Below are 22,147 nucleotides of genomic sequence, written 5' to 3'. Positions count from 1 at the left end.
GCGCGCACGAACGCCGCGGGCCGGCGCCGTAGGGGCGGGGCGTCGGGGGCGGGTCCGGACGTGACGACAGAAGCAGGGGGCGGAGACCCAAGATGGCGGCTATGGTCCTGGCGACGGCGCGGCTGCTGCTGCTGCGCGGCTCGGGTTCGTGGCGCCGCTCGCGGCTGAGGTGAGCCGGGGTCGCGCCGGGGGCCGGCCGGGGGTCGGGGCGGCGGGCGTCAGTCCGGACGCTCAGCCTCTGGCTTCCCCACGCGCAGACGTGGCGCCGCTGGCTCGGGCTCAGGCTTCGGGACCCCGGCCCTGTGTCCGAGGCGCGGAGGGCGCTTCCGTGGCGGGGCCCCCGGGTCCGGGCCCCGAGCACCATTCGCCCGGCCTCGCCGCCGGGCCTTCTCCCGCCCTGTCCCCCCGGGCCGATGGGGCCCGCCGGGGGCCACGTGTCGTCTCCGCCCGGACCCCTGGTGAGGCCGAGCGCGCGGGGCCTCGGGGCCTCGGGCCGTCGCGCTTTCTCCGCCCGCCGCTCGCTCTCCCGCCTTCCTGGCCGCGGACGCGTCTACCCGGACACCGTTGGGGGGCGGCCCTCCGTGCGGGCGGGCGCTGCGGGAGCGCGGGCGGGGCGGGCGCGTGAGCGCTCCAGCGGGAGGCGGGCGGTGCCGGGCCCGGGGCAGCCGGGGAGTGTGGCTTCGGGAGGCGCGCGCAACGGCGGCACTCCCACGCCGGCAGACGGGGGGTGAGAGAGGGCAGGCGAGCGCCGGCCGGGCCCGAACGGGAAGGTCGGGAGCGTTGGAGCTGGGGAACCGAGTGTGTTCCGGGCCGGGGCCTCGCGGGGGTGGAGGGGAGCGCTCGAAGGCGTGACCTGGGGAGAGAGCAGGGCTTCTGGGCCGGCTCAGGGGTCTGGCTTCTGTTTGCACCCGTGGGGCTGAGGGAGATTTGTTTGCTCGGCACAGCTCCGGGCAGAGTGTGGTGCGGTCGCTGCTGTACAAGAGACCACAGCTGAGGTCCAAAGAAGTGACCAACTTGCTGCAAGGCCCTGGGGCCCAGCCAGGATTCGCAGCGAGCAGCGGTGATCCTCATCAGTCCTGGGTGTGGTCTCGAGGGGTGTGGAAACAGGCAGAAAGGGGCATATCTAGTGTTAGTGTGGACGGAAGGAGATCGCCTGCCCCCAGATGGCCACCCCAGGCTCGGGGGTCTCTGGTCTGTGTAACCGCGCGTCTTCTGTGTTTAGGTCTGGAGCCCCTGCGCGCAGAGGGTTCAGCAGCGGCAGCGCCTACCCCCGTGTCCCGCTTTCATCCCCCTTACCCGGTGTGCCTGAGCCTGTGTTTGCTACCGTCGATGGGCAGGAAAAGTTTGAAACCAAAGTCACCACGCTGGAGAATGGGCTTCGGGTGGCCTCCCAAAACAAATTCGGACAATTTTGCACAGTAGGAGGCAAGTACTGTTGCTGGTGTTGCGCGTCATCCGGTTGGTCTCCACGCCCCACACTTGTTGAGCTTAACACACTGTCCTGAGTTGTGCTGGGGGGGGCGGCGCGGAGAGGATGGCAGAGGCCGTGAAAGCCGCGGCTGCAGGCCATGAACTGCCGCACTGGTGGTGGGCTCTTCCCCTTTCTACCTTCCTAGAAACCTCACACTTTCCCACCGCACACGTGACGCACACAACTCCGTCAGTGTCGGCGTGGTGTGCGGCTGCTGGAACCTAGCCCAGGTGGTGGACACACCGGCATCCTCATGTAATTAGGTCGGCCTGTCTGGTTACCATCCGTTTTCAAGGTTTCTCTTGATTGAGTCCAGTCTCTTCAGTGTTTGGCTTAACCTGTCCGTTTTCTTTTTATCGCCAGTTCTTATTAATTCAGGATCAAGATACGAAGCAAAATATCTTAGCGGAATTGCTCACTTTTTGGAAAAGTTGGCATTTTCGGTCAGTATCCTATTTGTAATCTTTGAGACTAGATCTGAGAAGGATTTATCGATTTCTATGTTCTTTAAAATGGTTATTTCAGTAAGTGGCTAAGCTGCTAAGGTAATTCTACTAAAAGATTTTTAGGTTAAAAGATATCTGGTTTTACATGTTTTTAAAGTAAACAAGTTTTTTTCTCAAAGAATGTATTTTAGAGGTTGCTTTGGATTGAGTACTTAGGTTTGCTTACTTATTTTTACTAGTCGACAGATCGGTTTGACAGTAAAGATGAAATTCTGCTGACGTTGGAAAAGCACGGGGGTATTTGTGACTGCCAGACATCAAGGTATGTCAGGTTATTTTGGACTCACATGGAACTGTGGTTCTTATCCTCGGTCGGAGTCCCACTGAACCCCACCGCGGAGAGTCTGTGGGGGTTAGTGGTGGGAGGTGAGCCTGGCCTGGGCTGGGCTGGGGGGAGGACTTGTGTGGGGAAGCACGTCGGCAGCATTGTTTAGAGCAGAGAGCATGCTGCGGAGCCAGGTAGTGCCCAGAGACTGCCGGCTGGGCACTAGGGACACAGCAGGCCCCATCCCCCGTACGCTCACGTATCTGGCAGAGCGCTGCACCACAGGTCACGGACACGAGAGCCAGCAACCGAGACTGGTGGAAGCACGGGGAAGGCAGCCAACCTGGTGTGGAGTCGGGAAAGGAACCATAGCAAACTCGTCATTGGACTGGTGTGGAAGGAGTTTGCCGAGGCGGCCCAGGACAGCAGGGGGAGAGGCTCAGCCAGGAAGAGGCAGCGGGCTTTTTGGGAACGGGGAGGTCCAGTCTGCAGCCAGCACACAGACATCAGGGTGCAATGGATGGGGCAGGTGTTTGTCTACCATGTGTGGCTCTGGCCTCAGCCGGGGAAGGCCGTGTGCACTGCACGTTGACCAGCGGGTTGGGGCAGCAGATGCTCAGGAAGCACGTGATAAAAGGGCTCCCCGTGGCAGGGGTCCTGTGCTCGTGGAAATGTCTCAGAATGGCTCCTGTCCATCTTGACTAGACAGCTGCTGTCACTCCGGTGCATGCTGGAAGTCCCACTAAGATGGGACATAGTGAGTGTGTGTTGGTCCTCCATGCTGGGGGCAGGGAACAGCCCCTGTTGGCCTGCACCTGTGCTGACCTCAGTGCCTGATGTCATTGCTGCTTTCCAGGGACACCACCATGTATGCTGTGTCTGCTGATTCTAAAGGCCTGGACACGGTGGTTGGCTTGCTGGCTGACGTGGTCCTGCACCCCAGACTCACAGGTGGGCCCTGGGCGGCCTGGGGGGGCTGGAGGCTGGGCCCCTGGGAGGCACGTGGAGGTGCTGGCCCCGGGGAGGAGCGCTGTAGGCAGCCCTTGTGCGCAGCTGCCAGTGACTTGACAATTTCCTTGGAAATAACGGTGGTGGTCGGGAAAGTCTTTCGTGTTTAGTACTTCGATGTAATTCTGTGCCTTTTGACATTTTCAGTTAAATTAGGTCTTTTTTTTTTCTAAGTTTTTATTTATTCATTTAATTCATCTTTACACCTAGCATGGCGTGGGAGCTCACAGTCCACGATCAGGAGTTGCACGCTGCTCCGATGGAGCCAGCCAGGTGTCCCGGGGAGGATTTTATTTATTATGACAGAGACCATGGGAGCGGGAACACAAGCATGGGGAGTGGGAGAGGGAGAAGCCGGCTTCCTGCCGAGCAGGGAGTCCGATGTGGGGCTCCATTCTAGGACCCTAGGATCGTGACCTGAGCCAAAGGAAGACGCTTAGCAACTGAGCCACCCAGGCACCCCTCAGACTATCTGTAAACTCTGGGCTGGTGCTCTACTGGAAGCTTCCACGTCCCTGTGTCCAACCCCTTCCTTGGCTTGGTGGTGGCAGGACCTTGAATTCTGTGCCTGCAGCGGGCCGGAGTGGGCCACATCAGCCTGGCCTTGTAGTTCTTCCAGTACTTGCTCCAACAAGCTACCGAAGCGGCCGTGCGATGCCGAGTGGTGCCTCTTTTGTAAATCCTTCCTACCCTGTGCTTTGGGGCAGACGGGTCAGGGGCCTGGTGCCTCTCCTGAGAAGCTGGGGTTTGGGGCTGGTCCATGTGGCTGCCTCATGGCTGAGCCAGAGAAGAGGCCCAATGTCTCTGGGCCCTGCTCCGTGCTGCTGACCCCCTCACTTAGCAAGCACCTCCAGGTCCACCCAGACGAAGGCCAAGGAGATACTGGTGCCTGCCTGCCGATGACCCTTGGCCCAGCCTGGTGGCGTGGGCCCAGTGCCATTTCTCTCCTGGCTTGTGCGGTCTGAGCCTTGTCTGGGTTCCTTGTAGATGAAGAAATAGACATGACACGAATGGCTGTCCAGTTTGAGCTGGAGGACCTTAACATGCGGCCTGACCCGGAACCGCTTCTCACGGAGATGATTCACGAGGTACTAGAGAACCCACAGCACCCGCCTCCGCATCAGTGCCCCCCTCCCCCGGCCCCGCACCAGCATGGTCGGGAGGGCACGTCTGCCGTCCTGCAGGCATGGACAGAAGCTCTGTCCTTCCCGCACCAGCGACTCATGCGTGTTCTTCATGTCCTCATTCTTGAACAGGATCGTCATCCATTTCCAGAATGAGCATTTTAGTTGACATGCTTTTGGGTTTTTGTTTTTGTTTTTTTCCTTTTTTCGAGACTTCATTCTGGAGAGAGATTTTACTGCTTTTACAAACACACGAAACTGTTCCTGCCAAGCTAGCAAAGCTAAGTTCCTCTGGGCCTTTCCAGTCACAGCTGGTGTCACAGCAGGCCCCGCTGAGGGGGAGACCGGGCCCTGGTCTCTCTGTCACTGTGTTTCTCCCTTCTTTTGTTAGGCTGCTTATCAGGAAAACACAGTTGGCCTCCACCGTTTCTGCCCCACAGAAAACATAGGAAAGATTGATCGAGAAGTGCTTCATTCCTACCTGAGAAACTACTACACCCCCGACCGCATGGTGCTGGCAGGGGTGGGTGTGGAGCATGAGCACCTGGTGGAATGTGCCAGAAAGCACCTCCAGGGAACCCGGCCAGCCTGGGGGTGTGCGAAGGCTGTGGACGTGGACAGATCAGTAGCACAGTACACTGGGGGCATGGTCAAGGTAACTCGAGGTGGGGTGTGTGTATGTGTTGTTTAGTTTCTGGTTTTGGCATGTTCTCAGCTTTATCGCGCCGGTGTTAGAATTAGCCACACATTCGTGGCTTTACCGCGACACACCTTCTGGGTTTGGAGCAGGACATGTTCTTGCTCAAAGCTGAGAGCTTATTAAGAAGGAGTTTAGGGGTCCCGGGGTGCCTCAGTCGGTTAAGTGTCAGCCTTTGGCTTGGGTCGTGGTCCCAGGATTGAGCCCCACATCAGGCCCCCTGCTTAGTAGGTGTCTGCTTCTCCCTCTCCCTCTGTTCTCTCTCTCTCTCCCCCTCTCCCTCAGTAAATAAATAAGATCTTTAAAAAAATAATGAGTCTAGCTTCCGTGGAAGGCTGCAGGATCGTTTCTGTGTCTGAAGGAACTTACGCTCATGCGTGGTTTCTGTAGAACCCTCGTGGGGTCTTTTGCTTTGTTTGTTTTTTTAAAAGTAGGCTCCACACCCAGCATGGAGCCCAGTGCGGGGCTTGAACTCACGACCTTGAGATCAAAAGTTGGACACTCAGTTGAACCACATAGGTGTCCCGTGGAGCATCTTTGGGCTGACCTGACCTGAGAGGCTTTTGAGGCTTGCTTGTTTTCCGTGTAGGCACACTGTTCACTCTTTGCTTGTAGCTGGAGAGAGACATGTCCAACGTCAGCCTGGGCCCCGCCCCGTTCCCCGAGCTCACGCACATCATGATAGGACTGGAGAGCTGTTCCTTCTTGGTAAGTTTCATCTGGGTCCCACCACGTCAGGGAGTCTGGCATCACCTCCCGGCCGAGTCCTGCCCTCACGTCTCCCGCAGGAGGAGGACTTCATCCCCTTCGCTGTTCTCAACATGATGATGGGAGGCGGCGGCTCCTTCTCCGCTGGCGGGCCTGGCAAAGGCATGTTCACCAGGCTCTACCTCAATGTGCTCAACAGGTAGCTTGACTTGCTTTCACTGGCTGTCCCTGTGCCATCAGGCCCAGCTGAGGGCCCTTTTGCACTGTGCCACCGCCTTGTCCCTGTCCTTTGCAGGCACCACTGGATGTACAACGCGACCTCGTACCACCACAGTTACGAGGACACGGGCCTCCTGTGCGTGCACGCCAGCGCCGACCCCCGGCAGGTGAGGGCTGGGCCCAAAGCTGGCGGCCTCCGCTTCCTGTACACAGCCGGGCTCTCGGCGTTTCCTCTGAATTGGAAGAGAGGCTCTTAGTCCGGATCACACTTTCATCTGTGCCCTCTTCCTTAAAGGTTCGAGAAATGGTGGAGATCCTCACGAAGGAATTTATTTTAATGGCTGGAACTGTGGATGTGGTAAGTACAGCACAGAGTCATCTCCGGACGTCCCTGCGGTGTCAGCAGGTTAGAGAACGTGGTGTGGGGGTGGCTGGCAGTGGGCCCGTCCCCCGTGCTCCCAGCCCCGCCGGCATCTCAGAACGATGCAGCCCCCCGGGTTGGCCCAGGCCCACGGCCAAGCTCCCCGCCTGCTCCCTGCTGTCAGCACCAAGAACAGTTGCTGCCTGACCCGCCCTGGGCCTGCTCACGCCTGCCTGGCCTGGGGCCTCCTTCGGCTTTGGTTTTGTGGGAAGGAATGAGGCCGAGCGGTCTCCTGTGTCCGGCCGCCCTGCGGACCGTGTGAGTTAGAGCCGCATCACACTGGATGAGCAGGTGCTCAGGCGGTTCTCAGGCTCTCCCCTCATTTCCAGTGTATTTTTTAGTTTGCTTTTTTGGTTTGGTTTGGTTTGGTTTTGTCTTTAAAGATTTTATTTTTGAGGTAATCTCCGCAGTGTGGGGCTGGAGCTCACGGCCCCGAGACCGAAAGCCACATGCTCTGCGGACAGAGCACACCGGGTGCGCTGAGCTCCCATTTCGTCTTTTAACCTACGTCTTTGTTTCCTTGTTTTTTGGAAGTTGGTTTTTGTCACTTTACTCACTTAGAGATCTTGTTTCTTGCTGGACCAGCACTTGCATGAATAAGCAGGTTCTGTGCGCGTGCGTAGAAGGCCCGGGCAGAGCGCCCCAGCGCGCAGCCTGAGTGCCCGCGAGGCTGGGCGGACGGCTGTCCCCCGCAGATCTTTCCTGCTCATTCCGTGCTTTTGCAGTAATCACGTGGTCCCCTTTCTAGTCAGGAAAAAAAGTCATTTTTAATAAAAATGTATTTCCAAAAACTCATTTTAAGAACATATATTTAAAAATTTATGTTGGGCCTTCGTTGGTGGCCTACTAGGAAGTACTTCCACTAGTCTGAGGTAAGGGTTAAGTATTTGCCCGCAGTAGGAAGAGTAGGGAGAACCCGTCAGGAGTCAGGAGTCCTCGCGGAGACGACCGCACGGGATCTTGGCTCTGTCTCCCAGCATGCGCTGCCCTCGCGCGCCCGCCCCGCCTGTCACCGCGTGTGACCTTCCGTGCCCTCCAGTGTCTGGTGGAGCGCTGGGAGCAGAACTTGAAGGAGTCACGGTGTCCGTCTCACGTGGTCTGCGGCTCAAGGCCAGACCGCGGTAGATCTAGCTGGTCCCCTCGGAGCTGCCTGGGGGAGCGGGGAGCCCCCAACTCTAGGATCCATCTTGCTTGTGCTTGTGGCCGAGAGCGGGCGACGGCACAGGCGCCACCTCAAGCTGAACCGTGGGGCGGGGGATTGCGTCTCAGGCGGAGCTGGAGCGGGCCAAGACGCAGCTGATGTCCATGCTCATGATGAACCTCGAGTCCAGGCCTGTGATCTTCGAGGACGTGGGGAGGCAGGTGCTGGCCACACGCTCCAGGAAGCTGCCGCACGAGCTGTGCGCGCTCATCCGTGAGTACCGGCCCGCCGGCCCGCTCGGCTCCTTCCCAGGGGACCACACGGCCCTGCTGACCTGTGGCTCTCGCACCCCTGAGCCCTCGCCCTGGGCCAGCCCTGCCTCCCGTCCCTGAGAGCCGAGCCCCGCGACTCCGGCTTCCAGTGCCTCACAGAGGGGCCGTGCCTGCCACACGGGGCTTCCGGGCACACTCTGAGAGGTAACGGACAGAGACGCTCCACATGCAGCTCACGGGGGGCTCCCTCTGTGACTTGCCATGACCTCCCGAGAGTGACGTACAGGAAGTCCTTGAGTTTCCTCTGTCCCTCCCGCTTTGAGGGACGAATCTGTCCACACTGCATCGGGGACACACTGCACTGTCCCCGGGGCTGCTGCGCCTACTGAGCTGTTCCTTCTCAGGGGTGTCGGCTGCTCTGGGAACTGACACGTCTCGCATTTGAAAATCCTTTAAAACTATTGGTACTTCCCCCTTCGCCAAGAAAACTTCCCTGATCTCAGCCTCACTCACCCTGTCGTTGCCTCGCAGCGGAATCTAGACCCTCTGGAGTCTGGAGTCCGCAGCCCAGCCTTGGACCCCCGGGGCTGTTCCGTGGCCGTAGCCATGCAGGGAGATGGAGTCCGTGCAGGAAGCGGCCGTTCTCCTGAGGTCCTTTTGTTCCCTGTGCCAGGCAGCGTGAAACCAGAGGACATCCGGAGAGCTGCCTCGCAGATGCTCCGCAGGAAGCCCGCGGTGGCCGCCCTGGGCGACCTGAGTGACCTGCCCACCTACGAGCACATCCAGGCGGCGCTGTCCAGCAGAGACGGGCGCCTGCCCAGGACCTACCGGCTCTTCCGCTAGAGGCCGTTTGAGACGCGGCCCAACTGGGCGGTGGGTGCAGCGTTTTTTTTGGGGTGTGAGTTTAGTGCGGAGATTGATAAACGGTGCAAACCACGGGACTCTTCTCTTAAATTTGAACATGGTTAATGTCATCGAGCTTCTGGTTCTTCGCTGTTGACTAGGCCATTCAGTAGAGCAAAGGTCTGCCCTCAGTGTGGCTAGAAACTGGTGGCTCACAGGAAAGGTCCAGGCCAGCTGGTGCGGGGGAGCAGGTTAGCGCCCTTCCTTCCGTCCTGTGCTCCCGGAGGTGAGCCGTCATGAGTCGGTCAGTGCCTGACTGTCTCCCCACAGAGGCCACGGGGCCCATGAGCCCGCCCAGCCTCCCCACAGGCCCCGGGGTAGGGCAGGAGCCCCTGGTTGGCTTCAAGGAGCGTTTTCCTCAGCACAGTGTTTCCCTTCACCGTCGTGAGGATGGGGTGTCTCAGTCAGCAGCGGCCCTAGAATAGGGTTGGACGTGGGCAAGCGAGCGGTCTCCCAGGGGAGGCCTCTCGTCCTTTCCTTTAAGATGCGTCCGAGCGCACAGGACGGGAGGCGGGATTCTCAGACTCGGGGGCCGGTGGGGGAGCGAAGCTCGGAACTTGCTGGGAGGCGGAGGAGCACTAGGCCCTGCGGGCGCGTGGCCAGATGTGGAGCGCCGCGGGGCCTGTGACGCCAGTGACGTGCGGTAGCTTCGTAGGTCTCAGACATGAATGCACGTAGAGTCCGTCCCCAGAGTCCATGCGGGCCACCTTGTGGCTGCAGGGCTGCCGCGGTCCCTAGCACTCAGCAGCTGGGGACAGAGCCTGCAGCCCAGCCTCGGCCGCTCGGGTGGAGGGGGCAGGGCTGCTTTGGGGAGATCAACGCGTAAATGTTCCTTCACTTTGCCAGGGCCGCCGTCCCATTTCCATGCTTTTCCAGCACACGCGCCGGTGCCTGCATTTGGGGGGCTGGATGCCAGGCTCTGTGCCCACTGGGGTGGGGCCGAGGGAGACGAGCCTGAGTCGGAGGGAAGGTGGGCAGCGTGGATTGTGCCATTCTCGGGTTACCCAGGGGAAGGGCGGCACCCAAGGGAGATGGAGGGCAGAAGCTTAGCCACATGGTGGGTGTGCTGTGGGGTGGGGGGTGGGAAGGCAGAGCCTGCGAAGACCGAGGCCCTGGTGGGTGTTAGGTCTGGCGGAGCGCCCATGCAGCTGGATTTGAGCCTCTGGCCACATCTGGCTGCTGCCCAGGCCCCGGAGTCTGTTCAGAAGCTGGTGCCAAGCTGCCTGTCCTGCTTTCCTGCTGGCTCCTTCCCTGACCCCGTCATGGCTGGGCACCTCTGACCCCCTCAGCCCGTGGTCCCACCCCACCCCCAACGTGGCTTTCGGGGTGGCTGCCGTAGGCTCAGCAGGTGCCCGAGGGAGGCTTGGTGCGAGCAGAGTGTGGGGAGGCCATGAGAGCCGGGTCATGAGAACCTCTTCCTGCTTGTGCTCCACTCTCTGAAGCTGGTTTTCGGAGACTGGCCCGCATTTCTGCACTCATCGGGATTTTAACCCGACTTTCCAAGTGAAACCTGTTTCTCTCAGATCTGGCTGCTCTTAAGCGAGTGTCCTGTCTTGGGACCCGTGACCTGTGTCCTGATCCCCAAAGACACGAAGCCCTGTCTCAGGCCAGACTGTCTACACGCCACGCCATCACTCGGTCCCATCGTCAGGACGGTACCCAGGAAGGTGCATGAAAAGGCCTCTCCAGGCCCCTCACCACAAAAATCTGTGACAGACATTTTCAGTTCACAATTCAAAACTCAACAGCACGTTTCTTTGAGCAAAATTTTATACAGACAGACAAGTTTCAGGTCCGATGGAGTTGACTGGACCGTCTCATGAACAGACCTTCCCGTGTCAGACCGGCTGTGCCTGGCTCCGTGCTGTGGAAGTGGGCGCTCACAAAGCAGGTACACCTGCCTTCGGAAGGGGCCCTGTTTCCTCCGCTCAGGTCTGGGGTGTCCCCTTCTCCCTTAAAAGTCCCTTTCCTGCCATCCCCACAGTTGGGGTGGCAGCTGGGCGCAGTGTATGCGAGACCTGCCGTTGGACAACTTTGTTCTCTGAGATGTCAGGAGAATGGGCAGAGCGTGCAGATGAGCTCTTCCTAGGACTCAGTCTTTGGCCAGAAAGAGTTTAAGATTTAATATATGGATTTATTTAAAAATATAAATATCGAAAAATAAATAATTTAAGATTAGATCGAGTGCCCCTTGGTCTTCCCACGTACAGAGGCTATCTTTAGGAGCCATGGTGGGTGATCACAGGCTCAGCCCCAGGAGAAAGAAGAGATCTAGAATGTGGTGGGGACACCCGAAGCTTTGTTAACGCTATCTGTGGCTGACGATATGTGTGCCAATGGTCTGAAATCACCAAAACCAGAAGAGGGCAGGGAAATGGTGTCATGGCTGGAGGGGCTGGGCCAGGTCCCCGAAGACCAGAGGCAGCCCAGAAACAAGCCAGGCCTTCTTGTCCCAGTGGGGCCGTGGGAGAGCACTCCCTCCTTGGAAGTCAGCTGGCTCTGGCCTGTCCAGCTGGGCCTGGGCTTGGTCCTCGAGCACCGGTGGGACGGAGACACCGAGCAGCTCACCAGCTTCAGTACCAGGACCCCTGTGCTCAGACGGAGAAGGGCACCTCCCAGTTAGCACTGCCGGGGCGGCAGGTCCACAAGGCGAGCGCTGCCAACATGAGCTGTGGGCGAGCAAGCTGCTCCAGGCCCCACCACAACCCACCTGGACACCTGCCCCGTGGGACCACACGTGTGGCGTTGCCGGCATGGGGCTTGACGCGGGCTGTGGCGTCTGGGAGCGTGGCTGGTTCCATTCCGGGCACTGGGGCTGTGGTACCGCCTGGCCGGTCTTCTGGCCTCCCCGTGGGGTTCTTGGTAAGGAAGCAGGTCAGCCTCGAGCATTGGTCCGTCCGCGGCCCAGAAGCAGGAGAAGTCCCACACAGCAACCTCTTCTGTCTTTTTAGGGGCTTTTGGTCAAGTGACCTCCCACGTGGGTGACAAGGGTCCTCGGGCGCCCTCAGGACACAGTGCAGATGCTGCTCGAGTGCTGACCCTTCAGCGCTTGCTGCCTCTGGATCTCTTTGGAAATGCGTCTTTTAATTCCTATCAAGTACAGTTCTCTGTCAAACTTGCCGGCAGCTAGTGGGATGCTGTGGAAGAAAGAGGGTCAGCTGGGAGGGCCCGGCTGTTTCCGCGGCCTCTGGGAGGCCGACTCTGACGCCTGTTCCCTGTGGGCCACTGGGACCCGCTGCACACTGCAGCGTGGCCACCATCCACGACGAGAAACCCCTCCGTGACCCAGACCAGGCCTGCTGCACACGTGGCAGGAAGAGCCGGCCAGCCCCGACCCAGGGCGTGTCGCCTGTATGACAGCCACTTCAGATCAGGAATCCCGTTCCCCTCCCCCCGCCCTGGGCCGTGAGAGCGGGACGTGAGGACATGTGGCCGGGGTACTGACTTGTCTCTCCCTGGCCTCACTTTGACCCGGAACAGGCCGTACACAGGGCGGTGGTCAGATGTCTTGATGCCTGGGCAGGAGGAGTACTTGATGGGACAGATGTCCCCCTTGTGGCGGCTCTTGTACATAACCCGGTCCTGTAGAAAAGAGCCCACAAACGGGGGCCCCGATGCCCCCTGGTTTCTTGGCCTGCGTGTCTGCGGGCCCAGGGCACCGACCGGTGTGTGGGCACTGGGTGCGGACCAGGCCGAGACAGCAGCTTCAGGCCTGAAACCCGGAGCCAACCGCGGGGGTCCCGCCACAAACAACTCAGCCAAGTGATAGCATGCAGATTGTGCCTCGCTGTCCAGGGACCGGCAGCCGACCCCCAGGAGGGCCTCCGTCAGAGGGCACTGCCCCCAGCCCCAACAGCCTCCAAGAGCTGTGGTCACTAGCCTGGAGCATCTTAGGCCCAAGTCTGACCGCACCCTGCAGGCCCAGTAGCCCCCAGGGCGCTGCCCGCTAGCCCGGCCTCAGTCCGCAGCCTCTAGTTCGCCAGCACGAGTGGCCCCAGACCTCGGCCGCAGAGCCGGGCCGGCCCCAGGGGACTGCTCACCGTGTAGGAGGGGGTCCTCTGCTTGGAGGTGGTGTCGTAGGAGTCCTTCCCGATGTCGAACTTGTACGATGGAAGGAAGTGGATGTCTGGCTCCTGGAAACCCTTGAAGATGGACCCTGGAACAGTCCCAGCCCCGTGTCAACCCCACAGGCCGTGCCTTCTCGGGGGTGGGGAGCCCCCACCCACCGGCCCTCACCTTTCTTCATCTCCTGGGTGAGCTGGTCATGCTGGAGCAGGGCAGACACCTTCTCCCCCAGGTCCTGCTTCAGGATGGCCTCCACGGCCACGCGCCCGCCACTCAGACGGAAGTTGAAGTCTCCAAACCAGAACACCCCATCGAACCGGGTGGTAACGTCCGCTGACCAAATGGGAAAGCACGTGAGCTTTCGGTGTCCTGCCAGAGCCACGTGCAAGGACTCCCCAGGGAAGGCGCTTGGGAGGAGTGCCCTGCAGCCTCTCGACAGTCAGGTTCACGATTCTCATTTCCCATAGCAACAGCCATCCGGGGACCGCGTGACGGCCCACGCTCACAAGAGCCTACGCTTCCCACAAACGCCGCCTCCACCAGGGCGCTACCCCCGTGGGGCAGCCGGGAGGCAGGAGGGCCTGTGCGGGAGTGGGGGATGCAGAGCGGGGCTGGCGAGGCCGGGCTCCTGGTGAACGCCAGCCGCTGACCGCCCCAGCTCGTGAGGAGCCCGGTGCCAGGCCTCAGAGCGGTCTTTTTCCTGTTACCTGATGACTTTCTAGATTTTTCTGACCTTGATTCTTAAAAGATCCCAAAGTCTACTTTCACTGAACTGCCCGGAGAACAAGGCAGAAGCACGTGGAGGGGAGCTCACCGGCGTCGGAACGGTAGGGGCTGGTGTCGGGCACACTCTTGGGCAAGGCCAGGCCCTGGACGGTTCTGCTGTAGTCCAGCAGCCGCTCGCTCACCTTCCCGTCGCCAGCTGGGAGAACAGAGCGTGGGGGCCTCTGCAGTGGGGCTCGCAGACACAGGCGGCACCCGTGTGCTCACTGCCCCCCAGCCAGTGTACCGCCGGGTGCTCCCGGTGTCCACCCCACGGCCTCCTCCCCGGCGCCCACCACGGAACCGGGCACGACCGGACGACACCGTCACAGGTAGCGGGGCCTCTGCCTTCCAGGCCCCTCCCGGCGGCGACGGGGATCGGTGTCCCGCACGCCTGGGACTCACAGGTGAAGTGCGACGTGATAAAGAGGAGGGAGGTGCCGAAGAAGGTGAAGCTGACGCCCAGGGCCCCCTTGGTCTTGATGTGAGACACGATGCGGGTGGTCACCGTGGAGCTCTCCACCTCTGCGGGACAAAGCGGGGTGACACGGCTGGTCCTGCTCACCCTGCGTGCCCCTGCTGCACTGAGGCCGGGGCTGCCCCAGGTGGTGGCGCAGAGCACGGCGGCCCACCTACCTGAGCAGAACCAGATGAGGTCCCTGCGGATGAGCACGGACATGTAGAGCGCCCCGTGCGCCGCCGAGTACAGCATCACGTAGCGCGGGCCCAGCGTCTCCTGCAGGCGCGTCTCCCACTCCCGCCTGTGGACGGAGGCCGGGACAGCCTGGGAAGGGGGGCTGGAACCCCCAGCCCCGCTGCCCCTCGCCCTGCAGCCCAGAGAGCCCCGCTGTCCGGCCGCGTCCTGCAGGGTGAGTGGTGGGCAGACAAGCAACACGAGGGCCCCAGACAGCCTTGTCCATCTCCGGTACTGGTCCCAGGCCCGTGCTCTCTGGCTACTCTGGGGGCCTGGAGCCCGGCCCCTTCCCCTAGGTCAGAGGCACCTGCACGCGGCAGGCCTGCGGATGCCTGAGGGGGGCACCCGAGTGCCAGGACGCTGCAGACCTAGTTGCCCACGCAGGGGTTGGGCTGTAGCCGGGGCTCCGCTGCTCTTCGCGGCCTCTCCATCAGCGATGCGTCAGCAAGCGAAGCGCTTTTATTCTCAGCTCTCGGAGCTGCTCATGGGCCCGGAGGTGGCTCTGGCAGGCAGCCCTGGCCCCTAAGGCCCACCTCAGCGCTGTTCCCAGGGATCCACGGGACTGACGGGCTGGACAGACGTAGGTAGGGCAGGGGTGCTCCCTACCTGTCGGAGCAGCCCTCCTGGACCCCGACGACGTACAGATCCTGGGCGTAGTCTGCCTCGGCGGGCAGCAGGAGCTCGTCCAGGTTCGGGGGCAGCTCCTGCAGGGAATCGTGTGTAGCAAGGGCCTACCCCGGGGCCAGCGGCCCAGCCTCTCCCACAGCCCGGGACCAGCATGGCCCATGCGACGCCTCCAGGCAGGCCTCCCTCCAGCCCAACTGGTCACCACCATGCCTGCCTCTGTGCCCTGCGCCACCAGATATGCCCTGGGTGGGGAGGTGGTGTTGCCCGGGCCGGGTGCCGTGGCCCTGGACCTGAGCGCTCCTCCCCGTGGCTGGATGTGCGTAGCCTCCGAGCCCTCAGGGCCCTGGACAAGAGCGCCATCCCCTGGACAGGCCCGGTGGTATCCCTGGGACAGTGGGCCATCAGCCCAGGCACCTGCCTCCTCCTTGAGCGCGAGGGAGAATCACTTCTGTCTCTCTCCCGAGCCTGTGTTGTTGGGACTCCTGGTCACTCAGCCCAACCCTGAGCAGGAGGTGGCCCTGCCTTGTTTCCTCCCCAGCACCCGTCCCCCACGGCCAGCCCGGGCCACCTCGTGGAGTGAAGGTCCTTCTGTGATGCCACCGTGACAACCACCGTGTCCTTTGCTGCACCCTTTGGTGCGCCCATAGTGCAGGGAGCCCACGCCCAGCCCTCAGAAATCAGAGCACCCCACATACAGGGGATGGAGACCACCAACCCAGGACAGTCCTTGCCGTGAGGAGTCGTTCCAGGGAGAGACGGCTGAGCTGGCGAGAAAGCCACCAGCATGGGGTCCAAGCGGCTCCCCTGAAGCAAGAGCCAGTCCTCTGGCTTGTGCAGTCTGGCCCTGGGCGACTGGCGGTCAGGACACAAAGCAGCCGTCACGGCAGAGTGGCTGGAGGTCTCCACTGTCACCTCCACACACAGGTGGCCGAATGAACGAAACCCAAAGTGACCCCAAGGTGACAAGAACCAGACCAGGCCGCGTGGGCTCACCGACAGCCACCGCCGGTCCCACCGGCTGTCCGGCGGTGGGGGGTGGATGGGGCGGCGGGGGGAGGTTGTGCGTGGGGGTGGGGCCCCAGGGAGGTCTCTGTCCCCTGCCCACCTGCCGGAGCCACAAGCCCCGCAGCAGACAAACACGTGCGTCAGAAAGCACATCCTCCCCCAGCGGGCAGTGGGGAGGTGGGTGAGGCCGGGGCCTTCCGGGTGCCCCGGCTGCTGGGGAGAGCCCGGGCGGACCGCGTGCGGCGACAGCCCTGGGAGAGAACCGGAGCGGGAGCAGGCGGCTTACCTTCTGGCCCTGCATGTTCCAGGTGGCCACGAAGAGGGCCACGCTGCGGTCCGGGAAGTACCGGGCCAGCTCCTCCGCCCCCATGAGGGCTCCGCTCGCCAGGAGACTCCCCTCCAGGTAGCTCCTGCGGAGAGTGAGCAGCCGGGGGTCGAGGATCCGAACAGACGGACCCAGGTGCAGGGGACACTGCCCAGCCACACCTGTCACCCCCGCCCCCCGTTTTCAGGAGGCTCTCCCAGAGCTGGGGTTTCCCGAGAGCCCGCGGGTCGACGGGGCACAGCGCACGATGGTCCACTGCCCTCTCGGAAAACCATCTCCATTCCCCACTCATGCCGGCACGCATTCAAGTTTTCCATCACGTCCTCAGACAAGCAGCTTGAGGGGGACATCTAGGCTCTTTGACCTGGACAGCAGCAGCCAGGGGGATGCGTGCCCTCCACCTCAGCGTGGCCTCCAGGGACCTGAAAGCTACAGGGGACATGTCCACCCTTGCAACAACCACCGGTCATGCCTGCTTCAAGGGTTCCGGAGCACAGAGTGCGCACGCGCATGGTTCCAGCTGCGTCGGACCCTGGGGACAGCAGCCTTGCGGAGCCCACTCGCGGGGGGCGAGCCTGGGCAGTGATGGAGTGTCACCAGAGGCCTGCAGGCTCTGATGTGTAATTTTCATGTCTCGGGAGACTTTAGACCAGGTTTCTCAACCATGAAAAAATTGTCCTCAGCCAGCGGATCACACAAAGTGTGCTAAAACTGCGCTCACACACTTGTCTAGCTGTGGCCACCGGACTGTTCTCCTGCACACAGGGCAAGCCCAGCACGCGCGCACGGCCTGGTCACTGCACAGGGGTGCAACACCAGCCTCCCTGCAACCTCTCACTCCTTGCGCGGTGTTCACATGAGTCCGCCTTTCTCCAGCTGTCTGGGGTCCTCCTCTTGCTGGGAGCTCCCCTTCCAGAACCTTCTTCCAACCCAGCTGGAGATCAGGACATCCCCAGAATCAGCACCCAGGTGACAGTCACACCAGCCTTAGGTCATTTTGTCTCCGAGGTCTTTTAGTGCCATCCATCCGCTGCAGACACTGACCACCGATTCCCCACCCCCCACCCCCAGTGCCATCATCTGCTGTACACACTGGCCGCGGGTCCCCCCAGTGCCCAGAGGGGAGCTTCATCACCTCCTGAGTGCTGGCGGTGTTAGACTCCCTCCCCCTTTCCTACAGATGCGCCCCGATAAGCTCTGCGGATCCCATCCCTACTCCGGCGACACCATGATGGGCTGGTACCCTCATCTGTCCACGAGGACATCCCTCGTCAACCATCACCTTGATGGCCGCGTGCAAATGAGGGCTCTTTCCACCTTCCGGGGCAGCTGGCAGGGCTGCCCCAGTCCCGTTGTCAGGGGTGGGTGGGGGCCAAGGGGGTTCTGTGCCAAGGCCTGGCAGCTGGGCACTGCGGTGTGGGAAGGCGGTCTGGTGGGCTCCGAACACTGGGGTGGACCACCGGGCGCAGCCCATCACACCTGGCTTCTGCCCCCCATGCTGCCCTGCCCATGCCTGGGGCGCAGGCCTCACACTGGCCGGCCTGGCCCGGCACCGCAGCTTCCCCATGGATGGCCCATTCTGCGGCAGCCTTGAGAAGCCAACCCAGCGTCTGTAATGGCCACCCCGAGGACTTTCCAAGCCTCTGATGACTCTTCACCCCAATTCACTACAAAAACCTCACAGCTTAGTCTTGCAAGTAGGAACCCACTCCTTTGAAGGAAGTCAGATCGCCCGCGAGGCTCGTGAGCCCCAGCTGACCGCTGTGAGCAGAAGGCAGTTCTCCGGAGCCGGGAGGAGCGATCCCCACACCCTCCCTGGGCGGTGCAGGACATGTACCTGATCGTGCCCAGACAGGGGCCCTGCTGCCTCAGCCGCACTCCAGGAGCCCCGGCAGGCTGTGGCCACACCCCACAGTCAGGCACCCAGAGAGCCCCTGCCTCCTGGCCCCCAAAGGATCCCCCACTCTGCGCCTGAGGGCACAGCATGCTCTCAGGACCCACAGGCCGTGGGGTTAGCCATGGTGGTGCCTGCGGCCTGCAGCACCCTGAGCGCGGAGCGCCCGCTCCGACCGCACCCACGTCCCAGCTGTTTGTGGCCGGACCGCGAGCTAAGGGCTGTCTTCACACTTACAAACGGCTGGGGAAGAAAACCCCGTGTTTGGTGACATGGGAAAATGACAGAATGCAAGCGTCAGTGTCCTCACGCGAAGTGTGGCCGCCCCCATCTGCGAGCAGCCGCTCCCTGGGCCCGGCGCACCCCACACCCGCTCCAAGGCAGGCCGAGGGGCTGGAGATGGGGTCGTTGCACGCGGATCTGGGCTGAGGGATCCCCACCAACCTACTGCTTGCTGCTTGCCTGAAAGTGGGGACCGAGGAGCCGGTTCTGAGACGACAGTCCTGTCCTCAGCACCGTGTGGTGCGCGCACACGGGTAAACGCAGCTGCGCAGAGCGCGCCACGTGCCCGAAACCCTAGCGGCGGGCCCGGTTCTGGCTGGCGCAGCCATGCTTGCCCCCAGCTTCTCCTCCTTCCTGACAACAAGAGCGCACGGGGGGACCTCTGTGGCCACGGGGGCGTTGCAGTGTGGCTAGTGAAGGACAGCCACCCGAGAGCGTCCCGGGTTTTGTTTGGATGCTAGAGTCAACGACCAGCGCCCCAGTGAGAGGAGAGACACAGACCCTGGTGGAGCACCGCGTGCGGGCAGAGGCCAGCGGGCCACCAGGGGCCATCGGGGGCCACCAGGGCACCGGGAGCTGGAAGAGCAGGAAGGACGGTCCCCTCGAGCTCCAAAAGGAGCGCAGCCCTGTGGCACCGTGGGCTCTGACTTGAGGGCTCCAGAAGGGGGAGAGAACACGGTCCTGTTGTTTTAGGGTTTCTGCTTTGGGGTCCCACGTGGCAGACACCAGCACAGTGACCTCCCCACCTTCTGCGGACTCTGTGTCCAGCTGGGCGGGTGCCGGCCTGGTCTGGACTGGAGAGGGCAGCAGGTGGGGTGGTGGTGAGAAGTCTGGTGAGGGAAGTGGGGCCGGGGCCTCACTTGGGGCCTTGGGTGCCATACTGGGGAGTGGGTGGCGTGGGGACCCCCACGTCGGGGCCTATGTGTACTTCAAACAATGGGCCCAGCCCAAGCAGGGAGCAGAGGCCTGGGCCAAGTGGCAGGAGTGTCGAGAGCGGTCAGCGGCCAGGCCTGGCACCGGAGGAGCAGGCAGGGGAGGCCTGTTCCAGCCGCAGCATGGGCCCCACAGTGAGGACCCCAGAGAAGACCAGACCTGTGGGCTTGGACAGGCTGGGCTCAGAAGTATCGGGGACCCTGGCGCAAAGGAGAGACATGGGTGGGGGTGGGGAGCGCCTGGCTAGGTTTTTTTATAAGCTGTAATAAAGGCCAAATACATTAGCTTCTCAGGTCCCATGAGGCCTGGAAACCAAGTGTCCTCTGCGGTTGTGGGGCCGATGGGAGCCGATGGCCAGTGGGGCGCACAGCCAACAGCCTCAGAAGCCTGTCCCGACACACACAAGGGAGAGCAAACGAGACGCAGAGCTGTGGGGAGAAGGTCACGCACGCCTCTGAACCATGTTTCGTAGGCATGCAGCCCTGAGTGGTGCTGAAACACAGAGGGAAAGTTCTGGAAGGCGTGACCCTCTGGGAAGGAGCTGCGAGCTGGGGGGTTAGCTCCACACCTCTACACCGCACAGCCTTGTGAGAAAACCTTTGCGTGCTTCTCGTGGAGGCTGCACGTGAACGCTAAAGCCAAGGCCACTGATGGTGCCCACGCCCCGCCCCCCTGGGGCCCTACCTGGTCCGGACGTCCTTGGCGCGGATGGGAGCCAGCAGGCTAAAGGAGGATCTGGCCTCAGAGGCTAGGGGGCTCGGGGGCCGGCCGGGGCCCAGGCTGCTGTGGGCCCGGAACAGTCTGCTCGGCAGGCGGGCCTTGAGGTCAGCCTGACCCGAGTCCACCCGGTTGGTTGGCCGCAGGGAACCGGAGGCCACCTTCTGGTCCACAGTGGGCAGCCTGGCGGGGCTCTGGGCCGAGGCCCCGTCCCGGTGCAGGACGTCCAGGGAAGTGCTGATCATCCCGGAGATACAGTGACCCCAAGAGGAAGGGCTCCCTCCCGCACTGCCCTGGGCCCTGCGGGACGTGGGGATCTCCTGCAAGGAGGCGCTCAGGCAGGGGGGGGAGTCGGTGTGGGCGGGGTGCCTGGGGACCTTGTCCTGTGAGGAGCCCCTACTGGGGCTGGTCCCGCCGCAAGCCGCCAGGTCCTCGTGGCTGCTTGGAAAACGCCGCCTCCTCCACGCCTTCTCGTCCAGGGACAGAGCTCTCTCCAGCCGGGGCCTCGGCGGCGGCTTTGGGGTGAAGCTTGTTGCCTTGGCTTGTGGGTCCTCGTTGCTGATCTGTGCTGGAAGTTTCGGGGGGAGCACTGGGCTCTTCTCAGGGCCCTCACCATTGTTGGCAGGTGGGGACCCTGGGTGGGCTGCGAGGTCTTTGCCCGTGTTTGGAAGCTGTCCCTTGAGCATTCTGTCTTCAGGCTGCAGATGGCCCTGGGCGGCGGGCTGCGGGGGAGACGCCCCTGAACAGCCCACGCCCTCCAGCCTGGACGGCATAGTCCAGGGGCCGGCTCTCCCAGGCTCTGGCAGCCAGGCCCCCCTCCCGCTGCTGGGGGACAGTTCCCGCTCTGGGCTCCCAGGGAAGCCCAGGGTCAGGGATGCACGGCCAGACCGTGGCGGGCAGCTGCAGAGGAGAGAAGGCGTAGGGGCTCCCCTTTGGGCCCGGGACCAGCCGGTGGGGACAGGGTCCGTTGCTCCATGGCTGGGAAGCCAGAAGTCCTGCGGTCCCCTACAGGAACCTACAGGAAAACCGAGCTATTAGCCCGGGACAGCCACGACCCCGTGCCACGTGACTGCTCCCATGGGACTGCAGTGCAAGGAGACAGAGGGACAGGCCGGCAGCCGTCTAGCGAGAACACACACTCAGACGAGTCGCCCGCCGCCCCCTCCCAGGAAGCCACCGCACAGAGGGGACCTGTGCCTTCCTGGGGCTCTGGGGTAGGACCAGGGCAGAACCACAACCCAAAAGTCAAGGCCAGTTGGAGCAGCCTTGGAAGGGGTGAGGGGTCCCCACACCCTCACTCACCTGCGTACCCATCACCGCCGCTCCTCCCGCAGACCCCGCCCCGAGGGAGGCCCCCTCCGCCCGCCGCCGCCGCCGCAGGCCCGGGCTCAGAACCTGCGAGCCCGCGGGGCCCCAGGGCAACGACCGCAGCGCAGGAGGACCCCGCCCCCGGCCCGTGTCCCCAGCCCCCGCCCAGGGATCAACCCTCGCTCTGGGCTCGCGCCCCCGCCCCACCCCGGGGTCGCCCCGCACTCTGGATACGCGTCCCCGCCCCTGCAAAGAGTTACCCCACGCCCTGGACTCCCGCCCCCGCCCCCGCCCCGGCCCAGGGGTCACTCCGCACTTCTGACCTGCGCCCCGTAACCCCGCCCAGGGTTCGCCCTGCGCCCCGGATCCGCGTCCCCGCCCCCGCCCAGGGGTCACCCTGCACCCCGGATCCGCGTCCCCGTCGAGGGGTCACGCCGCGCTCCAGACCCGCACCCCTGCCTGGAGGTCGCCCCGCATACCCGCCCAGGGGCCACCCCGGGCCCTGCACCCGCGCCGCCGCCCAGGGACAGTCCTGCACCCACCTCAACGCGCCGCCCGCTCACCGGCCCTGCGGCCCGGCGGCCGCTCCCCGGCAACGGGCGTCCGAGAAAGGCGGGGCTCGGTCCCCGCAGCGGCCCCTGGCGGCCGGAGGACCCAGCGCACGCCCGAGAGCGCGGAGCCGTCCCCCTTCCCACCCTGCAGCTTCCTGGGCCAGGCGCGGGGGGCCGGGGGCAGAGGGACGACACACACGGGGCAGGCCTCCGCAAGGGGCGCACCCCTCCTGCTGTCGGGGGGCTGGG

The 22,147-nt window shown here is 62.7% G+C and overlaps 2 protein-coding genes across 8 annotated transcripts; one reads left to right on the top strand and one right to left on the bottom strand.

Annotated features, from left to right (window-relative positions):
* Positions 1–59: 59 nt before the first annotated feature.
* PMPCA (peptidase, mitochondrial processing subunit alpha) lies at positions 60–8,806 on the top strand. Of its 2 annotated transcripts, none has more exons than XM_082696130.1 (13): positions 60–169; positions 1,223–1,425; positions 1,835–1,914; positions 2,157–2,239; positions 3,099–3,193; positions 4,238–4,338; positions 4,766–5,029; positions 5,687–5,779; positions 5,860–5,978; positions 6,075–6,165; positions 6,294–6,356; positions 7,689–7,833; positions 8,510–8,806. In XM_082696130.1, the coding sequence occupies exons 1-13, from the start codon at positions 93–95 to the stop codon at positions 8,512–8,514; spliced, it is 1,419 nt and encodes a 472-aa protein (XP_082552256.1). In that variant the 5' UTR covers positions 60–92; the 3' UTR covers positions 8,515–8,806. The 2 variants fall into 2 exon arrangements, with proteins under 2 accessions (XP_082552256.1, XP_082552255.1); XM_082696129.1 differs by having other exon boundaries at positions 8,506–8,806.
* Positions 8,807–10,487: 1,681 nt separating this feature from the next.
* INPP5E (inositol polyphosphate-5-phosphatase E) lies at positions 10,488–21,986 on the bottom strand. 6 transcript variants are annotated; one of them, XR_014302082.1, is made up of 12 exons: positions 21,890–21,986; positions 20,007–21,054; positions 16,175–16,298; positions 14,863–14,960; positions 14,199–14,323; positions 13,968–14,087; positions 13,615–13,722; positions 12,972–13,133; positions 12,776–12,891; positions 12,181–12,317; positions 11,446–11,872; positions 10,488–11,323 (listed from the first exon to the last, which is right to left on the bottom strand). XR_014302082.1 is itself a non-coding variant. In XM_082696107.1 (11 exons), the coding sequence occupies exons 2-11, from the start codon at positions 20,810–20,812 to the stop codon at positions 11,740–11,742; spliced, it is 1,929 nt and encodes a 642-aa protein (XP_082552233.1). In that variant the 5' UTR covers positions 20,813–21,054; positions 21,890–21,986; the 3' UTR covers positions 10,488–11,739. The 6 variants fall into 6 exon arrangements, 4 of the variants coding, with proteins under 4 accessions (XP_082552233.1, XP_082552235.1, XP_082552236.1 ...); XR_014302083.1 differs by having other exon boundaries at positions 12,181–12,250; XM_082696107.1 differs by having other exon boundaries at positions 10,488–11,872.
* Between the last annotated feature and the right edge of the window lie 161 nt (positions 21,987–22,147).

This window comes from Mustela nivalis, assembly GCF_964662115.1.
Source record: "Mustela nivalis genome assembly, chromosome: 13".
NCBI lineage: Eukaryota > Metazoa > Chordata > Mammalia > Carnivora > Mustelidae > Mustela > Mustela nivalis.
This window is presented reverse-complemented; position numbering and strand designations above follow the sequence as displayed.

What these genes read in the sequence shown, in the direction of transcription:
- PMPCA (XM_082696129.1), top strand. Translation starts at nt 93, where the DNA reads ATGGCGGCTATGGTCCTGGCGACGGCGCGGCTGCTGCTGCTGCGCGGC. An exon ending in CCAGCGCCGACCCCCGGCAG is followed by an intron (nt 6,166 to 6,293) that starts GTGAGGGCTGGG and finishes TCTTCCTTAAAG; the next exon opens with GTTCGAGAAATGGTGGAGAT. An exon ending in TGGCTGGAACTGTGGATGTG is followed by an intron (nt 6,357 to 7,688) that starts GTAAGTACAGCA and finishes ATTGCGTCTCAG; the next exon opens with GCGGAGCTGGAGCGGGCCAA.
- INPP5E (XM_082696107.1), bottom strand. Translation starts at nt 20,812, where the DNA reads ATGCCGTCCAGGCTGGAGGGCGTGGGCTGTTCAGGGGCGTCTCCCCCG. An exon ending in CCCCTACCGTTCCGACGCCG is followed by an intron (nt 13,134 to 13,614) that starts GTGAGCTCCCCT and finishes CCATTTGGTCAG; the next exon opens with CGGACGTTACCACCCGGTTC. An exon ending in GTGAGGCCAGGGAGAGACAA is followed by an intron (nt 11,873 to 12,180) that starts GTCAGTACCCCG and finishes TTTCTTCCACAG; the next exon opens with CATCCCACTAGCTGCCGGCA.